General features: G+C 41.5%; 1 protein-coding gene across 9 annotated transcripts in view; it reads right to left on the minus strand.

The window, feature by feature from the left end:
* The window catches only part of LDB2 (LIM domain binding 2), a 393,505-nt gene extending 375,941 nt beyond the window's left edge, over positions 1 to 17,564 (minus strand). For all 9 annotated transcript variants that reach the window (XM_032400051.1, XM_032400050.1, XM_032400048.1 and 6 more), the window contains exon 1: positions 17,216 to 17,564. In XM_032400051.1, coding sequence (XP_032255942.1) covers positions 17,216 to 17,347 — 132 coding nt within the window. In that variant the 5' untranslated portion in view covers positions 17,348 to 17,564. The remainder of the gene's footprint in view (positions 1 to 17,215) is intronic.
* Between the last annotated feature and the right edge of the window lie 2,888 nt (positions 17,565 to 20,452).

Below are 20,452 nucleotides of genomic sequence, written 5' to 3' on the forward strand. Positions count from 1 at the left end.
CTAATTCACATAAACATGTCCTAGAGGCTCTGCTGTGCCTGGAAAGACAGACATGCTCATGCTTTGTGGAGCTTAGAGTTACTCGTGTTTAAAATTCTGAGCCTGCTACTTCTCTCATATTCTTCCTTCTGTCTAGAGCATTTCTTCTGCGCTTGGCCCTGCGCTCTGTATTGCTGATACAAAGATGAGCCAGGTGTGGTCCCTGACCTCAAGAAGGCCACAGTGAAGTGATAGTCAATCACCGTGATGGGACACTCACAGTGGACTCTCAGTGTACTGGCTCCCACTTAGGAACGGAAGACAAAATCGTCAACCAATGAAAAAGGCTCCTCTCGTTGTGACCAAAGGCCTATGTAACTTCTCTGGGCCTCAGTTTCTTCATCTGTAAAGTGGGGCACTGTCTGGAGAATCAATAGAATTGAGCAGTGAAGATTAACTCTGGACTTGGGTGCAGCCAGGTTCAAGGCACAGTGGGATTCTTGCTCTCTGTGAAACCCTGTGCTAATTACTAAACCTCTTACAGCTTCTGTGTCCTCGTCGGAAAAATGGAGGTAATAACACTCCCAGTACTACTATTATTATTACCTAATAATACTACCAGTACTACTATTGGTGTGCGGCTTAATTGGGACAATGATGTCTCATAGCACTTAGCTATGAGACTGGCATGCAGCAAGCACTCAATACATGTTCACTACAATTTTCATTGTTCCTGCTGTCGAATTCTGAGACTCTGCTTCATTCTCATTAAGTCTCTGCCTTCAGTTTTAGGGATTCCTAACCATTCAAGGGTCTACGTGATCTGTTTCTTCCTCAATTTTTCTCAGTTTTGTCTAGCTAGATACCACAGTTGGAGGAGGGGGATTTTTTTTTTTTTTAAGATTCACTAAGTAACAATCTAGAAGTTTCACGAAATTACTGCAGTCAACACCTTTGTAAGGATGAAGTTTTCTACCCTACACACAAACAATTTCTCAGGGCCAAGGAGAAACAAAAGGATTATTTTTGCTCTATCTTGGCTTTTAAGTAGCCTTAGATAGGTTGCCTTTTTTCTTTCTCTCCCTCATCTGATGTTTAGATTATAATAGGTTAAAGGGCCTCCTTGCAACCATCACATTAATGCTGCAGCCATCATTTTATTTTTTTTTAAAGATGTTATTTATTTATTTGACAGAGAGAGAGCACAAGCAGGGGGAGCAGCAGAGGGAGAGGGAGAAGCAGGCTCCCCACTGAGCACGGAGCCCGACACGGGGCTCGATCTCAGGACCCTGGGATCATGACCCGAGCCGAAGACAGACGCTTAACCAACTGAGCGCCCTGCAACAATCACATTAATGCGGCAGCCATCACTTCAATGCCGCATGGCTTTATCTCCCTGGGTTTGGATATTTAAGCATCTTAATACCTCTAAAGATCATCAGATATGCAGCATCGTCAAAAAGTTAGGAGTGCCCTAAATTAAAAATATGAATATTTGGGTCACAATTTACTACATATCATAAGCAACTTAGAGTATGAATGGGCACCTGCATGTTTGCACACGTGTGTGTGCACGCTTGTGTGTGTGGCAATACTAGTTTCTGCTGGGATAACTTCCATCCTTGCTGCCCTCAGCAGCCCAGTCTTGCCCATCAGGACCCTGGACCCCTTTCACCATAAGCAGATGTTTAGTTGGCTGTCCTCCCCACTAGGCTATGAGCATCCTGAGGGCAGGGCTTGCTTGTCCTCCATCACCGAGCACATAGTAAAAAAAACTTAATAAGTTATTGAGGGATAAATAAGCCAATGCAATCCCACCATAGACACTCCAGGGTGCCACAGTACATGCTACTTCTTTAATGGTTTTAAAATCAAAGCCATCATAAAAGTAACAGCATTCTTTCGTCTCTCCCTTTTCCCCTGCCTCCATTAAAAGAAAAAAAAATCACAGGAACTATAGAATTAGGACTGGAAACCATTCCCCACGCATTCTTTCCCCACCCCCTACCCTCCTGTTATACCAAGAGTATCTGGTATCCCTTCAAGGAGGTCTCTGGAGACCTGGTAATATTATATACACGGTTAGGCTCCTTGGTACAATGGAGTGAATTAAGGCAGAGATTTCAGTTTCTAACTATAAATGTCTTGACATATTTTCCTTACAGACAAACGCCTGGAAATATAATAAGCTATATTTTAATGTTTATTTGTCTCAAATACAGTATTTTTTCAACAGACAAATGCAAAGTTTTGAGTCCAGAAAAAAACAGGTTTAAATCACCATCCCAGCAAGCAGTTTTTAAAATAGTACACACAAGTGATCATTTCAAAGCAGTTTAATGCATTTAGCCAACAGGCATTAACAGTCTTTCCAGAATAACCTAACACCTTAAGCTTATTTTCTAGTCTTGGTTCAGATGAATTTTAACCTTTCTAAAAAAAAAACAAAACTGACAGCACAGGGCACCCACTGATCTCTGTAATTTTAGTACATCCTGCATTTGCATTTTGAGGTTCTTTTATGGTGACAGGAAAAAACAATCCTGGACATTCTTTAACGTGCAGGTTTTAAGACAATGGTGCACAGAGCATTTGGAGAAGTGTGGTTCTCCAGCTCCAGCCAGTCGGTGTGGAAAAGCAAGACACCGTGACTCAGCAAGTTACCTTCACCAAGGAGGGTGGGAGAAAAGGAACAGAGGCTTGACACAGAGTCAATAACGCATTATTTACCTTGATTTTATTTTTAACGTAGTAGATTAAAAACAGAAGCAAACAGTCCACCTAATCAGGGACTCTGGGGCCAACAAGAGAACCTTGCCATTCACATCTCAGCTACACCAGAGCTGTTGGGGGAGGGTAGAGGCTCAGGAAGAAGGGAAGATTTATCCAAGGCCAGAGGCTCAAGCTTAGGGAGGAGAGTGGCTGTGAGAAGAGTTCAGGAAACCCACCCGTAAAATGAACCAAATCTGTGGGCCCGTGACATCACATGAAGGGCCATGGAGGGAAGGGAAGAGTCGCTACCCAATGCCACCCCAGTCTTGCCAGTTTACCTCCATGGTCCCATTTCGTGTTCAAGATGCCCCTGATGTTAATTGCTGCTCTCAGTCCGCCACCTAGGAAACGGAGTCTCTGAGACTCACCTTACATGTCCTGGATAGGGTAGGATTTCAATTCTCTGTCACCTCCCTCCCCACTCTGCCTTTTCCCTTCACTCGCTGGCACATCACTATGGGGTCCTTGTGCCAGGCTGTAAGGAGGTTTTCCCAGAAGGCATAGCCCATCATTTCCGGTTTCCCCATCCTGGCAAAGGCAGGAGGAAAAGTCAGGGCTGGAGACCCTGGGGATCCATCCTCTAAAATGACTGCTAAAAGTTTCATGAACCACATCTTGGGCCTCACTGGTGGACAAATAAAGTGTCCCTGGGCAAGTTACATAATCCTGGCTTACGGTAATTTTGCATCTTTAAAAAAAATGCCATGAAAATCCATCCTTTGCTTCAGACACACTAGGCTAAAAATAGCTCAGTCAGCCAGTAACTGTGTAATTTTTCCTTTGTGCATCTCCCCATTCACTGATTCTTTTCTCTCAGCAGACAAATATGCTCCAAGACAGATCGCTAGTCCCCCCTCCACAAAGTGACCAGAGTGATCTTGCCCAAAAGCAGATAAAATTATTTCACACACACACACACACACACAAACACACCACCCAGGCAAAAATCTACCTTTATCAGTTCCCTTTGTCCAATACAGTAGAAGCTAATGTTGATTTAATCCTTACCATGTCTGAGGTGCACGTCTAAGGGCTTAAAGGCCTTATCTCATTAAATTCCCCCAAAACAATCCTATGAGGGAAAGACTACTATTGTATCATTTTCCAAATAAGGAAACCAAGGCACAGAGACACGAAACAATCACGTCAGGGCCCTGTTTGTACTCACCATGTTAAGTCCAATAGATAGTCTCTGAAAGATGAAAACCAAAGCTCCTGGCTCGGCATACCAAAGCCTTCACCGGCGGTCCCCCACTTCCTCTCCAGCCTTGTCTCCTACCACCTTCACCAACCCTACCTGACACATATATATATGCATACTGAACAGATTCCCCCAGACCCTCTCAGCCCCAACCATACCGAAATCTTCCCCCTTCCTCAAACAGATGATCACCTTTCAAGGCTCAATTTCTTCTGCCAAAAACCTTCTTGCCACCATCTTTCTCAGATTGGCAAATCCCCACTCATCCCTGAAGACCCTCCTTCTTACAAGTCCTTTCTGTGTTCTCACTAAGCTCCTTCACCACAGGGATGCCACCCTCTTCATCTCTAGGCCCGTAAGACCACATAAGGTAGATGCTCAATATCCACTAAACAGAGAAGCCATGACAATAACAGTTAACACTCACAGGAGGCAGGCACTATGCTAACTACTTTATAAGAATGATTTCATTCAGTCCTCATCAAAACCCAAAGCCATAGTTTCTATCACCATTCCTACAGTACCTAGGAAGGCAACCGAGACACGGAGGGGTAAATTAATGCACTCAAGGTTGTACAAATAGTAAGAAAAATAAGTCCGCGTGACTCCAGAAGTTAATCGTTTAATGCTAGTGCTGTGGTAGGGGATGATATTGCACACCACAACACTGTAATAGAAGCACATGTGTATGAAGCTTATCTATAAAATGCATATTACCCATATTAAAACAGTGATAACTCAGAATCTGGTTACAAAATGGCTGCCTCTGTGAAATGTGCCTTTAAAAAAAGACCACTATTGGCCACAGAGAATGTAAATTGTCACAAAGGATACAAACATGAATAAGATAGTACCTGACCCCAAGGATCTCTTCAATCCAGTGGAGAAAATAAGATAACATTGCATACAACTCATGACATAGCTCACTTCTTGAGATTTCACTTTTCTCCTTGAATCAAATATATGTCCTTCAAACAGTGTCATAAATTAACTTGCTATATCCCAACCTACTGGTTCTAGATCAACACTAATTCTTAACATTAATTCAAGCTCTTTCTTCCCAGTATAAATTGTACAAAATCTTTTGATTTATGAACCTTGCACAAGGTTGCATGTCAGCTACCTCTTGACTCAGAAATAATACAAGAGAAAGAAAAACAGGAGGGGGAAAAAGATCTGTCCTCAAATGGGAGGGGAAATCCTTAAAAAGAGACAGAGAGCCCTCGGTGAAGGTTTCTGCCTGGTATTAAATGCTAATCATAATAGTCACCATAGCTAAATCCTTAGTACCAGCATCCCATCTTACTGGGAGACAAGCTTGGTTATTAAAAATACTAATTCTTGGGGCGCCTGGGTGGCTCAGTCGTTAGGCAGCTACCTTCGGCTCGGGTCATGATCCCAGGGTCCTGGGATGGAGCCCCGCATCGGGCTCCCTGCTCGGCGGGAAGCCTGCTTCTCCCTCTTCCACTCCCCCTGCTTGTGTTCCCTCTCTCACTGTGTCTCTCTCTGTCAAATGAATGGATAAAATCTTTAAAAAAAAAAAAAAAATACTAATTCTTTGAGTTTAAATCATGGTACAAAGGAGCCAGATAATTTTTTAAATATTTATATGGTGTTAATATTTAAAACATAAGCATTTAAAACATAAGCATAAGAATTCAGACAACTAAAAATATATTTTGAAAAGGCTTAAGAGCACAGTGAAACACTCATAATTTTAGTTAAAAGAGTTAGATTCAAAAAAGAGCACTCAATATGCTCCTAGGCATGAAAAGTTTGATGTATATGCTTTTGTGTATTACATGTATATACTAATATGTTAACAGCAATTTTTTGCATAGTAGAATTAGAGAAAATTTGTATTGACCTCTTTGCATATTGTTGTATTTTATAAATACTCTATCTTGATAATGTACCATGTTTTTAACATCAGAAAAATTAAACATAGATTTTAAAGCACACACAATTTTAAATAAAATTGGCAAAGAAAACAATCACACATTCTAAAACAAGGTAGGTTAGTGATGTGTTTTTCAACATCAGTAGCATGATGCTAAAGATTGATACAATTTTAGGGCAATCAGAAAACTGGAAAAGGAGAAAGGGGTTTGAAACATAGACATTTTTGGAGGATTGAAGAATTAGTGGTTGGTAAGAGTGTTTAATTTGGCCAGTCCCTGGTTATTACCAGGCAACTAGTGTTATGATCTACAAAACCTGAGACCATTTAGCAGCACTTCAGAGTCTAGATAAGCGCCACCTGTGTCTGGTTTCCGTGCTTCCAAAATCAGGAGCTTGGACTAGATATCTTTCGTGTCTATTCCAGCTCTGAAATTCTAGGATTCAGCTAATTTGAGAGTGGTCGGCTCCATCGAATGTTCTCCATCAAAACCTTTCAAAGGCAGGAGACATGCACCAACTGCTTAATTTCAATTTCAAGCAAGAAATTTTAGCCAACTGCAGAGTAATCATGGCTAAAATTATAAGGTATAAGAGGACTTTGTGTGTGTGTGTGTGTACTGTCAAATGGTCAGCCTTGTTTATTAGTTTAGCTTTTGCTTGTCTACACAATTTTCAGTCTCAAGATAAAATCCTCATAAGTCCTAAGAAATGACCCATATTGGGAAGCAAAATTTAACAAGCACTACCCTCTCCAAAAAATAAATATATATATTTTTATATTCATATATATATATGCAAACAATTTAATATCTGAACGATGCAAGATACTTGACTAGAAAGATTGATAAAAAGTTATTAATATGGCATGCTCAAAAAAAATCACAGGTGACCTGGTCAAGGGGATGAAGTGTAGGAAGGTATGCGTAATTTAAAGAATTCAATAATGAAACATCAAGGAAGCCCTACACTGAGACTAGTGGGACAGATCAGCACCTTGTTAACACCCAGGTGCATCTCTAAGGAAAGCAGAAGGAGGCAGCTTTCCTACCCATCACCCTGATCCCTCTGGCCAGAAAGATACCGCACGGTACCATTCAGCACACTGCCGCCTCACTCGTGTGCATTTTCACCGTGTTAGGGAGTAAGCCACAAGGTGTCACAGTGGATCAACTGGCAGAGCTATTATCAGTCCCGACGCGCAGGTGATGTTTCAGGCTTCCGACTAGTGCTGACACAGCTCCCTTGGAGAAGTCTGTGCAGAGCTGCATATTGAGAGGTGCACCTCTTTAGACGAAATGGCCCGTCCAGGACAGCAAGTGTGTGTTCCCCAGCCCTCCCTGGGGCCCCCATTTAGGTGGCCCTGGAGAGGTGCCGCTGGTACAAGGGAACATTTCAATGTTCTGTTGTCTCCACTGAGTTCTTGGCAGGAGCAAGCCCTGAACACAGCTTTCTCCCAACGGCACCGAGCATGTGTGTCCTACACATTGGTCAATTCCTAATCCTTAACTATATATAGGTAAGTCTCAGAGATCATTATAACCTGGCTTTGGGGGGAGAGCACGGCCACAAGAAGACATATGATTATTATGTCAGCGCTACTGTGTAACAGTGAGAAACGCTGATGGTGTTATCTTATATAAGAACACCAAATCCATGAGTCTTACAACGTCATTACAAGTTTGACTCATAAGATTGCAGTGTGCTAGTACAAGCCATGTAAAAAATATTTGTAAAGATACTTTCAGGAAATCAAGCTGTCTTACATTACTTGTGCGACTTAATTTGCTGCTGGGATAGAGAATAGGGGCCGCAAATCATCATCATCATCTTCGTTCCCATTCATTGAGCATTTACTATACACTGAAATCCCCCCTTATCTGTGGGAGATGCACTCCAAGACCCCCAGTGGATGCCTGAAATCGTGGACAGTATCAAACTCTATAGGTACTATGTTTTCTCCTAGAATACACACCTATGATAAAGTGTAATTTATAAATTGGGCATAGTAAGAGATTAACAACAATTACTAACAATAAAATAATTATAACAATACGCTGTAATAAACGTTATGTGAATGTGGTCTCTCTCTCTCAAAATATCGGATTGTACTGTAGTCACCCTTCTTCCGGTGAAGATGGGAGATGACAAAATGGCTATGTGATGAGGCGAGGTGAGGTGAATGGCGTAGGCGTCCCGATGTAGCGTTAGCTTACTATTGACCTTCCGACAAGATAGCAGAAGCACGGTCATCTGCTCCTGGACCTCGGTTCACTGGGGGAACTGAAACTGAGCAAAGCAAAACTGCGGATAAGTGGGGGAGGGGGCCTTCTTGTACCAAGCATCTTACATCCATTGGCCATTCACCTCCCAAGCTAAAACTCAAGCTAAGAAAACAAACACTCAGGAAAGTTAAGAAACTTCCCTAAGATCACACAGTAAGCAAGAGGCAAGCCCGGGGTTTGGATCCAGATCTGAGTTGCTCTAAGTCAAACTTCCGTTCAGATCTTTACATTCCAGGCACGTCACTCTTTTCGCTCCAAAGGAAAAAAACACTGTTGGAAACACTGTGCATATTTCCTAACTAGAAGGTGCACACATACACAAACACAATCCGATTGGGGAGAGCATCTCTCTCTCTCCGTCTGTCTCTGTCTGTCTCTCTCTCACACACCCATACACACTAGTTAGCAAACACAAAGTTATTAACCACAAGATCATACGCTAATATAACTTTCCATATTTTCTGTTGCGCAAGTCATTTCAAATAAGCTAATTAATGGCCCTAAAAGCCCTTTCCCAAAGTGCAAAGTGCTCCAGGAAATGTAAGGTACGCTCATGATTCATCTCATAATTCATGGCTGTGGGCCCCTAGGTAGATCCAAAGAGAGAGAAGCGGTAGATACATCAAATGAGAAAAAAACACTAGGATAAGTGTAAATATTTTTAATCAGAAGTCGGGAGACTCCCAACAGATTCACACCACCCAGAAGGCAAAATTCTCAGGTCAACACTTTCTTCTCAGAAGAAATTCCTTTTCCAGCCTTCTTTTTTCTGCGGGTCTGGCTGAGCATTCTATCCGTGAACGCTCACCGGGCTCTTAGGCTCACAGATTCTTTTCCAGCTGTAACTGTTGGTAAGATTCAAGGCAAATTCCAGTATCAATGTGGATAGTACCGATACAACGGAATCTCCTTTATTCAACTGGTATATTTTGCATATCAACTATGTGCTAGGGAGCACGGTGGGGGACAACTACGAACAAGACAAATGAGGCCTCTGCCTTCACACAGCTCATATTCTATGGGGGACAGGCAGATGCTTCAGAAATAAACTAGAAGCAATAAAATATGAGCTTGCTATAATTTCTATGAAGAAAATTACTAGGGCATGTGATAGTAAGTGAGTGGGGTGAAGGGAGGTCATTTTAATTGAGGTGCTCCAGGAAAGCGTCTCTGTGAAGGGGCCATTTAGGCTGGTCAGTAGAGGACCTACGAAGTGCTGGGACTCTTACCCTTCATTGTCACTACCTTCTTTGAGATATTTAATTGATCACCTGCAAATAAAGCCAACGCCATGCCAAAATCTAATTCAAATTAGATCTGCTAATACTTCATGGGTTATTATAGAGGAATCTGTATATCCATCCTACGACTGAGGGCAAAGGCGTTGAGACGTGAACGAGCTTGGAGAGTTAATAGATCCAGAGATGCTCTTTGTGACTGGAGTCTACTGAACATGTAGAAGGAGATAAGACTGGACATCTGGAAGGAGCAGATCAATCCATTCTTACAGCTAGAGCAAGGAGCTTATTCTAGGTGTAAGGGAAAGCTGAAGAGTGATGTGATCGGATTTATGCTTCAAAAATATCACTTTGGCTGCTTGTGGGGAATAGATTTTAAGGTGGAGAGAGGGAACAGGGAGCACAGTTAGGAAGCCATCCTAATCCTGAAAAGAGAGGATGGGGTTGCGACGTCACCAGAACAGAGTAGCTCCCTCTTCTTCAGAGGGGTCTGTCAAATCTCTAACAGTGGGCCTTCTGTTTTTAGTTGGAAGACTAAAACTTCAAACTAGGTTAGTCAAAAGTGGTGGTTAAGTGAGGGCAAGTCAGGGCCTCCAAAGGAGAGTGGGGGGCCTTTACCAAACACATGCTTTGGGAGAGAACACTGAATGGGTAAGTGAGAAGATACAGCCCCCAGGGATGCCCAGGTATGGACTCAAGTCTACACGTCTGTGAGCTTCACTTTTCCTGTATCTGTTACAGGACACCAGAATGCATGAGTCTCAGGCTTGGGGTAGATCAAATAAGGAAACCCATCTAATGTCCAATAATGGGCAGGCATTTACGGTAAAGACAAGGGCCTCACTGGGAGCTGAAGTAGGCTGCAAGGGTAGGTAGGGAACATCACCTCCCCACAAAGAAAGGCAGAGACACGAGGTGTGGAGATTGCCTCTTGAAAGAGGATCACACTAGGCGAGTGGGAAGCCCCTGTATGCCTTTATTTTCCCTAAGATTCCTCATTGAGTACCTGCAAAGGAAGCCAACACCAGGCCAAATTCTAATCCTAATTTAATCTCCTAATAGCTCATTGTTTAAGACAATCAAGACACCATCTTCCACAGAGTATGCCTGAGAAGGGTCAAGCACTGGATGGACATCTAAATATTTTTAAGGAAAAAAATTAAACTTTTAGATGATTATGCATAATAATTCCACAACCATTCCAGTGACTCTTCAGAGAGGACCACTTCAATGAATACTGAAGACACTCGTTCTTCAAAAGGGAGTGTCATTTCGGTTCTTTTTTTCTCAATAACCAGGGTATATGGTCCATCTCTGGCACCATCCTTTGGAATTGCACATGGTCCCTTTCGAAATCAGTCAGGAATCTGAGAGACAAATAGTCAAATCAAGTTAGGTAAATGAGGTCACCTTTCCAGCCCACTGCCAAAGTCAACCTGTCCTAGGGGAGAAAAAATGAATTTATTCACCAAATAAATTTCTACAGGTGAAACTAGAATCCTAGCTAGTATTTCTTAGCTCAGGAGAGGTGCTAAAGCAGAAAAGTTAACAGCACAACCTCTAAAACTCAACTAGCATCTGTGTGACCTTGGACAATTTACTTAACCCTTTGTTTCCTCAGGAAAAACCCAGTTAGTGGCACCTACCTCCTGAGGTGATTATGAGGATTACAGGCGCTAACCTACAGCAAGCACTCAGCACCGTGCTCAACACATAGTGAGCACCCATGGATGTTAGCTATCATCACCCTGACCACCTTTCTGAAGGACGTTTACCCTTCAGTGCGTGGACACACCCATAATCCACCGCGTATTAATCTGTCATGGCACCTCATTGTAAGACTCGGTTTGTATGTATTCCTTCATTACCAAATTGTAAGCTTCTAGAGGACAGAAAATGTTTTAATCATCTCTATATTTCTAGGCTCTGGTGTTGTCATTGCCTGAAATAAGGCAATTCTTGAAGAAATAACTGAATTTTAAGTATTAATAGTTTCCTATGTCCAGATGCATGCTCCTACAATTTAATTTTTAAAAAAATTTAGGTTGAACTGATGAAAGAAAGAAGAAGAAAGAAAGAAAGAAAGAAAGAAAGAAAGAAAGAAAGAAAGAAAGAAAGAAAGAAAGAAAGAAAGAAAAATATCTTTGTCAGATAATGACAGAGGTATATGTAATATCTACATCAGTTGAACATTCGTTAAAGCTCTGCTTTCTGACACTTTAAAAAAGAGATTGTTTTCCAAGATCAATTGTATTTTGAGACCCACCAACCAAACCCAAATAAGTTTATGAATCTTATTCTTGACAATGGATAAAGTTGGATATTCGGGGTTGTTTGTTTTATGTTCCGTTTGCTTGTTCAGAAAGGAGGTGCTCTGTGTTCCTCATGAAAAATGAGTTAAGGCGTAAAACCTCGAAACAGAAGAATGAGTTAATGTGGACAAATGTAATAAAAGGAGATTTATAGCCCTGTTCTCCATACAATTTAAATTAATTTCTTTCTGAGACCCAAACAAAAAGCAAAATGCATAAAAAATGCATATGGGTTTTAAATCCTATATCATAATTTACACACCAAAAAGGGAGATATTTAAATGTGCATTGATTTTAGACTGATATGAAACAGTGTTGACTGTGAGTTGAGAGATTTTTTTTTCTTCTTGGCCTCCTACTAATAGTTAGTTTGCAGCAATTTTTAATTAAAAACAGTTCCCATAGTAAGAACATGCGGAGAAAAAAAAAAAGACGTCAGGAAAATAAAATCGGTACAAGAGTCCTGCAATTTGTTTTCTGAGGTCATGTAGAGATTTTGAAAAATAAGAGAGTTTGGAAGTCCTCATTTTTAAAAGTGCACTTTTGGTTTCATTTAACATTTTCAAAACAGCTTTCCTTACCACTACCAACGCCCCCTCCCCCCACTCCTCACAACCCCCTTCGGAAAACCTTGGAAAGTTCTCTGTTTAACACTGAAAATCATTCCTATGACACAGAGTAACAGCAGGATTTTTCTTTCTAAATTTCTAGGAAAAAAAAAATTCAAGTTATCACAAAGCGTTTCTCATGTTTTTCCACCTATCCAAAATACCTAATCTCATTTTAACTAGACTCCATCTGAACATCAAGGATACTAAGCTACCCCATGAATAAACATGATGTTACAACGTGAAACCCTGTGACTGAAGTATATAAAAATGTAACTGAAAGAGAAGAATGAGAGCCCCCCAGCCCCTCCCACGCCCTCCCCAGGGAGCTGCAGAGTTGAGCAAGGAGGGGTGCAGGCAGCAGATTTAAATTTCAAGGTCTTCAAACACTGTTCGCGTTCGTATTAAATCCTGTAAAACCAAAAACTGTAATTCTAATAAAAACCTTGTGTGTGTGGCTTCCAATTGTAATCACAGTTTTCTCTTTTGGAGTGGGATGTGTAATGTTGATAAAAGAAAAAAAAAAAACCTCGAAACAGAAGAAATACATAATGGAACCCACACTTTCCTGGAGTTTGTGGTGTTTTATTAAAATTAGCGTATTGCCAACAGGAAAAAATATATATATACTTAAAAATAGCTTTGTTGCAATGGAGACATGTTGGGTCATTTGAGAAAAAAAAAGGTACAGAAAAGTTAGCTACAAGAATGAAGATTTTTATAACTTGATAAACTTTCTTAAATTCTATAGTAATCCAACATTAGTAAAATCCTCTCACTAAAAATGAAGGTCACTATGATGTGTCCCACATTTTACCTATATTTTTCATTTCACAGACCTCAGGAAATGAAAAAAAATACTGTTTACTGTTAACTAATCACTGAAGTTTTTACAGAACAAATTCTGATATCTGTAGACCATGTTTTTATAGCCTATCTGACTGCACTCTGCGTGCAATGCTAAACTAACTATAAAATTGTGTAGTTGTGTTCTTCTCAAATACATTTGGGACAGCAAGACCATTCAAATACAAGAATTTTGGAAGACGTCGGGTAAATCATGGTAGCACACACAACAGAAAATGTCACCCCCTTCCTCCTGCCTGGGAATTACAGTGACCAACAGTGACGCAGAGCTCAGAGTTTCTCTTAATTTCATTTAAAAGGGTGGGGGGAGAACACCCACACATTTCTTTATGAAATTCCACTAAGATTCTGATGTTGCAAATAAATTTCATTTACCAGAACAGCCAATAGCATTTAAAACATTTTTTTGTTGTTGTTTCTGGTGGCTTTGTAATACATTCATGTTCCTTTAAAAATGTCCTATAATCTCTGAGACACTTGCTTTCCTTTGCCACAAAGATTAGGGACCTAAGTCACCTCACGGATAAAATAAAGGTGGAGAAGGTGGGGATGAGCACTTTTAAGGGGAATGGGAGGCTGATGCCCAAAGCAGCTTCAGGGCACACCAGGCCCCCAGAGGCACTGGGATTGTGTTAATTCCAGTGACATAGTTCTCGAACTCTCTCTCCTCTTCCATCTACTGATTCACTGATCGGCAAGTTAACAAATGTTTACTGAGTACCTACTTTGTCCCAGGAACGGCATGCTCCAAGCACTACTTTAAAACAAGACTGTCAGGGTCTCTGCCTTCAGCTTTTTCTCCACTATGACTTCATTGTTTCAGTACTATTTGTGAGTTCGAACTGAATACCATGAGCACAGAAATAATGTCTGTGCTCCTCATGCTGGTTCACAATACTTTCTCGTACAAAAGAAAACCAAACCCAGGACTTTTGCAGCATCTGAAATTTTTAAGAATTTTAGTGGTATCGCGAGGTAATTTTTAGATGAGGAACCATGATCTACGCCAAATAGTTGTAGGAAGTGACAGAAACAAGAAAGGCACAGGATTAACTTCCAATCCAACGCTCTTTAAACTCTCACTACCCAGTTTCTGAAGGACTTTGATTTAATTGGAAGAAATGCACCAATTGCAGGAGAGAATGCCCTGCGGTCAGCTACAGAAAGAGAATAGGTAAGTCCCCTGCTTCTTTACCACTTTCTTTCCTTTCCATAAAGAAGGAGGTTTCTAGAAAATTGCTACTAACTTGACTACAATTTATTCATCAACATTGATCTGCTACAATTTCTTTCTAGCCAAGTCTATGTTCAAAAAGGAATGGGGACTTGAGAGTATTACCCAAATTGTGTGTGTGTGTGTGTGTGTGTATGTGTGTGGTATTAGGACTCAATGAAATAATACCATGTAATATAGGATCAGGAACCAGAAGACAGAGGAGAAAGAAGTGAGCCTCTCTTGCCAAAAATGACTGAAGGCCTTGGTTAAGTTGCAAAAGTCACTCAAAGATCTATTTGATTTTGTGTGTGAATAACCTGGTAACTCTTTCCTGGCTATTCTTGTATTTTGTTTCAACCATCTCTAGGACTCAGAACAACTTTACATCAATAATCATCATTGAAGGCACAATGTAACTTCCTCACGAAAAGGGGGTTTTTTTGGTCTAAATATTTTCTTTTCCAACTACAAACTATGATTAAAATTTAATATTGAATGTTAATATTTAAATATCTTAGGAGAAATTATTTTATTCTCTCCTTTTTTCATATGAAATGAAAACAAATTTATGGCCTTTGGGTTCCATGACATCATTTACTGCTTGGCAAAGAGAAAAGAAGTGTCAGGGCGATTATTTGTATAATTGTAAAAAAGATCTAATTAAAGGGGGAAATGTTCGGGGTTGGCTCTAGAACATACCAGAAAACACTTCACAGTGCTTTTTTGGTCACGGTCAGAGAGGTTTTAAAAAATCTTTAAGATTTGTCAGAGCAAGCTTTTCTCTCCAGTTTCTTGAGCTAGGAAGTGGTTTTTTTCTACTCAGAGGAAAATCTTTAAAAGTAATACCCCATAATCCAAAAGGTAGGAGTTCCTGAGTTCAGCTCTCACAAAAGATAATGTGACTTTTTTTAGGAAACATACTACGAAAGGGGGACTTTTCAAAGGTTTTCTTTCAAATGGGAAACAAATGTGGGACCTTTCTGCATCTGCAGATTTCCGTGAGGGCCAGGACAGGGAAGTGCCCCAGATCATCTAGCTCTGAACTGGCCAAGTGATAATTTAGGAGCACAGGGGAACACAGATAACGAGGGAAATCTGCCTGTTCTCCTAACCAAGGAGGATGGCAGAGAAACCTCATGCCACAACTTCTCAGAAACTTTCTAAAACATAAGCTGGACGCAGGTTATTTTTAAATCCTGTTGCTGTTCAGGAACTGAGCCCTAATGGCCCTTGTTCTCTTGTTTTCAACCAAGTATATTTTTAAGACCTTTTTTAACCCCAAATTTGTATTGCAATGAATGTGTGTTGAACTACAAGACATTTTCTATCCCCCTAATTCTGATAAGCAGGCTGACAACCAACAGTTTCTGCAAGAATTTCAGAGTCCCACAGATAGTTCCAAAAAAACTGAATGAAATATACAAACTGTAACACACACACAACAACACACAGGAATATCATTTACTGCCAACAGGTCACCACCCTAAGCAAAACAGGGTTTACACTTCTGTAAAAGCTACTGGCTTCTGGGGAGAGCAACAGTATCAATTATATTTAACTTCTATGATGTATTAACATATAAAGAAAATAGTGCTAAAGACAACCCAGTTTTTGTTTTTTTTTTTTAGAAAAAAAAAAATCAGTCCTTGTCCAGCAGTTAGCCAATCAGAAAGCAGGTCACATCTTGTTAGCTGCATTAAATACATTAAGCGTCATGAATTCTCCATGCTCTGTTGACAATTTAAGCAAGTGTGTTTTATTTTATCATACAACATTAAGTGAGTCCCCTTCCAGAGCTGAGAGTCAATCTTCAATCTAAAATTCCACCAAAGCTATTCCCTTAAAGCTCTTTGCCATCAACCCTCTGGGTATTTGCACTCGGGCAGAGAAGACGGGAGTCCCAGCGATTTCTACTTCTTAAAGTGACTTTGGTGCACCTATAACAAACTCCTCAGAACACTTCAACACAAAGCCCCAACTCACAGGCAAATGGACAGCCCAGCAGCAGGACCTGCCAGCCTAGCTAGCACACAGAGAAAAAGTCAACTGGCATTAAATATTTAAATTGCAGGAGGCAGTCTGGAGTTTTGCATTTACAAAGTTCTGAAAGTCCTCTCTGCTCCCAGAGTTGCTGGCCGAGAAGGCAGAGGCTCACTCCCTCTCTCAGGCACAAGATTACAAATATGCAAAACTCGAGCTGACTTGAATGCAGAGCCAGCTCCCGGTGGAAGGTAGAGCTCTTAGCGAGACACTCCCATCAGCGATAAGAGAAAGTCGAGAACCCCCTTGCCCCAAGCAACTGGTTTCTGAATTTAACACGGAAATATACAAACAATGTATCCCTCCAGGGTTAGTTCTGAAAAGTGTAGGGGGTTACTCTTCTGCCCCCTCCACCTCGATTTTGATGACTTTGAAAAGCAAATACAGGTCAAAGCAGACTTCCTCTGGGGATTTGTTAAAAATTTATTTTGCCAGATGCAAATGATCCCCCAAATCCCTGGGAATTATATCTCACGAAACACCAACGGGACCGACTCAGAGCCTGCAAGCCCCAGAGTTCGGGAAGAACAGCATTTCTGGAGACCCGGCAGGCGAATCAAGTGCTGGGTTGTCTATTTCAAGATTCCGGCAGAAACTGTCCCCAGCTCCAAGAGTTGCTGTGCCTGGAAACCCAGCGTTCAAACTAGTGGATTCATCCTGGCGCTCATTTCCACGTACGTGGTAGTATCTAGTGGGACACTTCCCACAGAATTCAGCCAGCAACCCAGGAAAAGCCCATGCAGTTTAAAAAAAAAAAAAAAAAAGACACAAACACACACCCAAGGTTGAAGTACTTACCTCTGTGCGAGACTGCAGTCTCTTGTTCATCTCATAGATTCGGTACTCTGGCTGCACCATGTATGGTGTATGTCTCCTATAAAATGGGCCGAAAGGAGAAGAATAGAAGGGGTCATGTGGTGTGCTGGACATCTTGCCTGCTTGTCGAAAATCAAGCTAAACAGAGTATCAGTAACGTCCATGCAGAGCACATGGGCTGTGTTCCTCACAGTACAAAGTAGACGCACGCACACGCTCACACACACACACACACACACACACACACACACAGAGGCAGGCAGGCAGGCAGGCTGAACACACTGGCTGCGAACTGCTGTTGGAGCCCTCTATAGCAGGAGAGGAGAGGGAGAGCGAGAGAGGAGGGAGGGAGGGAGGGAGGGAGGGAAGGAGGGAGGGAGGGAGCACGGGAGAGGAGGGAGAGGGAGAGAGCAGGAGCTTCAGAGAGGAAGGGAGGTTGGTAGGGAGGAAGGGAGGAAAGGAGGGAGGGAGGGAGAGAATGAGAGTGAGAGAGAGAGAGAGAGAGAGAAGCTGGATAGCTTTAGGCACCACTGCTTGTTTTTAAAGAAGCAGTTTGTGGAGAGGTCATTTCCTGTCCACACTGTAGACTAGTTCAAAAATATAATTCTCCTCACAGTCTGACAGAAGTCTAAGGTTTGGTTTTAATTTTTTTCCTCCAGCCAGGACCCTTCACAACCTGATTGCTAAGCTTGTTAGCATGTAGGTGGTTTAACCGCTGCCTGAGCCACTCACCCCTGACAGCCGCACTGTTGTAATGTATCAGAAATGTGATTACTACAAAATACAGAAACCCCGAACCGGGGTCCCAGGTATTAGAGCTGGTGATTCACTCCCATGCCAAGATTTCCCTCTGCACTAATTTCCCTGTATAGTTTTGGTTTTACTTGCTGTTGTTCCAAGGGCTTGTTACTTTACATTTCACCCCCTCCTCACCCCCGCCCCCCCACAATCAACCCTCTTCCCAGCCCCTCCCTCCTCTCCCAAGGCTTCACTCAAGCAGGTTTAAGGGGGCCTGGGTTCAGGTTGCGGAAGCATTTTCAGGTAAAAACAATCATTCGGAATGTGGAATGCCTAAGATACATTTATGGAGCAATGGGTTGGTTTTTTGGTTTTTTTTCCTTTCTTGAAAAGAAAAAAAAAAAAAAAACTACTCCCAAAGCCAACCTCCAAATAAGATAGGAAAAGCAAGAAGGAGAAAACTCCCACAAAAATGACCATGGAAAATTCAGTTGAGTAGGAAATTGCAGATAATTGAATGGCTCATCCCCAAATAACATGTCCAGCTCTGATGGAGGCAAGGTCTTTATTTTCCAAGATTGGTCAAGAACATAAATCTTTTCGCAACTGAGGTATATGATAACTGGAAGAAAATCCGCACAGCTCAGGGAGGGGTAAGGATCTCTACCAAGAATTAAATGATCTATATGACAATGAAATTCCACTGGAACCAATGATAACCAGACATATACCCTTAAACAAAGCCCAGACACAGAAAATGTAAATGTATTGAGCTAATACCTAGCTAGGTCTGTGGTATTAAGAAAAGAAAGCAGAAACCACCAAAAAGGGTGATGCATGCAAGACCTGAATGTAAATGCATGCAAATGAGACATTTCTTCTTTTTAATAAGCAGATTAATTAACTTTCTGCCCCAATCATGGCTTGGGGTATCTCCAAGTCACTAGCCAACAGGGGATAAGGTATTGCTAATTCTGTAATTTACACTCTTAAGAATACTCAGGAGTAGAAATACCCCCAAATTGCTGTCTTGATCAGTCCCTTTCCATGATTGTATGAAATGTTTGCAGAGTCCACCCCAAACTTCCAGTGCAACCCAACACAGTAATGTCCCTTGCCAGGATGAGATTAGGGAAGACATTACACTAAGGCTACTTGGAACTTGTCTGAGAAGACCCCAGGGCAGGCCAGCATGCTTGGTTTCAGGTTTCATTACAAATCCAAAAGCTGGACTAAATTTGCTGCAAGGTTTGTCAAAACACACAACCTTCTAAAGACAGGGTTTCAAACAAATTTGACTTGATTTATGTTTTGGAATGATGGCCACTGCAAAATCTAACGGCTCGTTGTGTTTAGATTCCCAAACTAAAGACGTTCTAAGAGTTTAGTGCCTGCCTGAGTTTATGTTTACGTGGCTGGTTTTTGGAAGAAGCAGCAAAGTCACACCTAGCAGGCATGTACAGCCCAATATTGATCAAAAAAAGGAAAAGCTCAAAAATCCATTTAGGGAACTCCTTTCTAATAAGGTAAAATTTTACTCTCATTAATTCTTGCAGACCATTCCAAGTTATAATTGGAAATACCGCTTCCTGTTAATACCTAAAGACTCCAAATTCAGAAATATCTGAAAGTTTATCATGCTTGGGCCACATAGTTTTTCATCTCTATTACTTCAAGAGTCTCCAAACTGGTCCCCCTGCTCAGATCCACAATTCTTGTGCTTCGTCCTTATTATAATCAGAATGTTGACTGCAGAAAAGAAAAGCTGATTTTGCCCCACATCTTTCCTTCAGTGTTTCCCTGCCCCCAGTAAGAAAACATCCATGCTCCCTAGCACGGCACACAGAGCTCCTTAACACCTGTGTGCATGCGCGCTCTCTCTCTGTCTCTCTGTCTCTATCTCACACACACAGCATTTATTTGTTTGTTTGTTATACTTGGTCTTCCTAAAGTTACAATCTTGTTTCATGCATGCACACAGTTGTACTTTTATCCCTTGTTTCCCAGCAAACTCCTACTCATCTTTCCGTCTAACTAAATTGTCTCCCCTCTTCTGGATCTTTTCATTATTCATTAATTCATTTATTCCATAGATATTCCATTCCCAGCGGAAGGGAGCATGGACCACAGCCCCGGCCAGAGCACTTTGCAACCCTGGTTGCACCCCTTCTCTGCGCTGTGAGAACTTGAGCAAGTGACTCCATCCCTCTGTGAGCCTGTCACCCCATTTTTAAACTGGAGACAGAGAGAGTGACGATCCATAAGATCGTTGCAAAGGATTAGACAAGATAATGCACTACAATGTATTAGATAATGCAACACATGTATAATTCTCAAAAAATATTATTCTTCCTAATATATGCTTGGATGCTAGGAAACTTTGGGAAGTCAAGGTGGATAGCAGACATGCTCCCCACCTTCCTGCCCCTTGCGCTCCACTGGGGGTAAGAGGGTAGACAGCGTAGGAGAACTAAAAAGACT

Source organism: Phoca vitulina, unplaced genomic scaffold (assembly GCF_004348235.1).
Source record: "Phoca vitulina isolate PV1807 unplaced genomic scaffold, GSC_HSeal_1.0 scaffold3, whole genome shotgun sequence".
NCBI classification, from domain to species: Eukaryota; Metazoa; Chordata; class Mammalia; order Carnivora; family Phocidae; genus Phoca; species Phoca vitulina.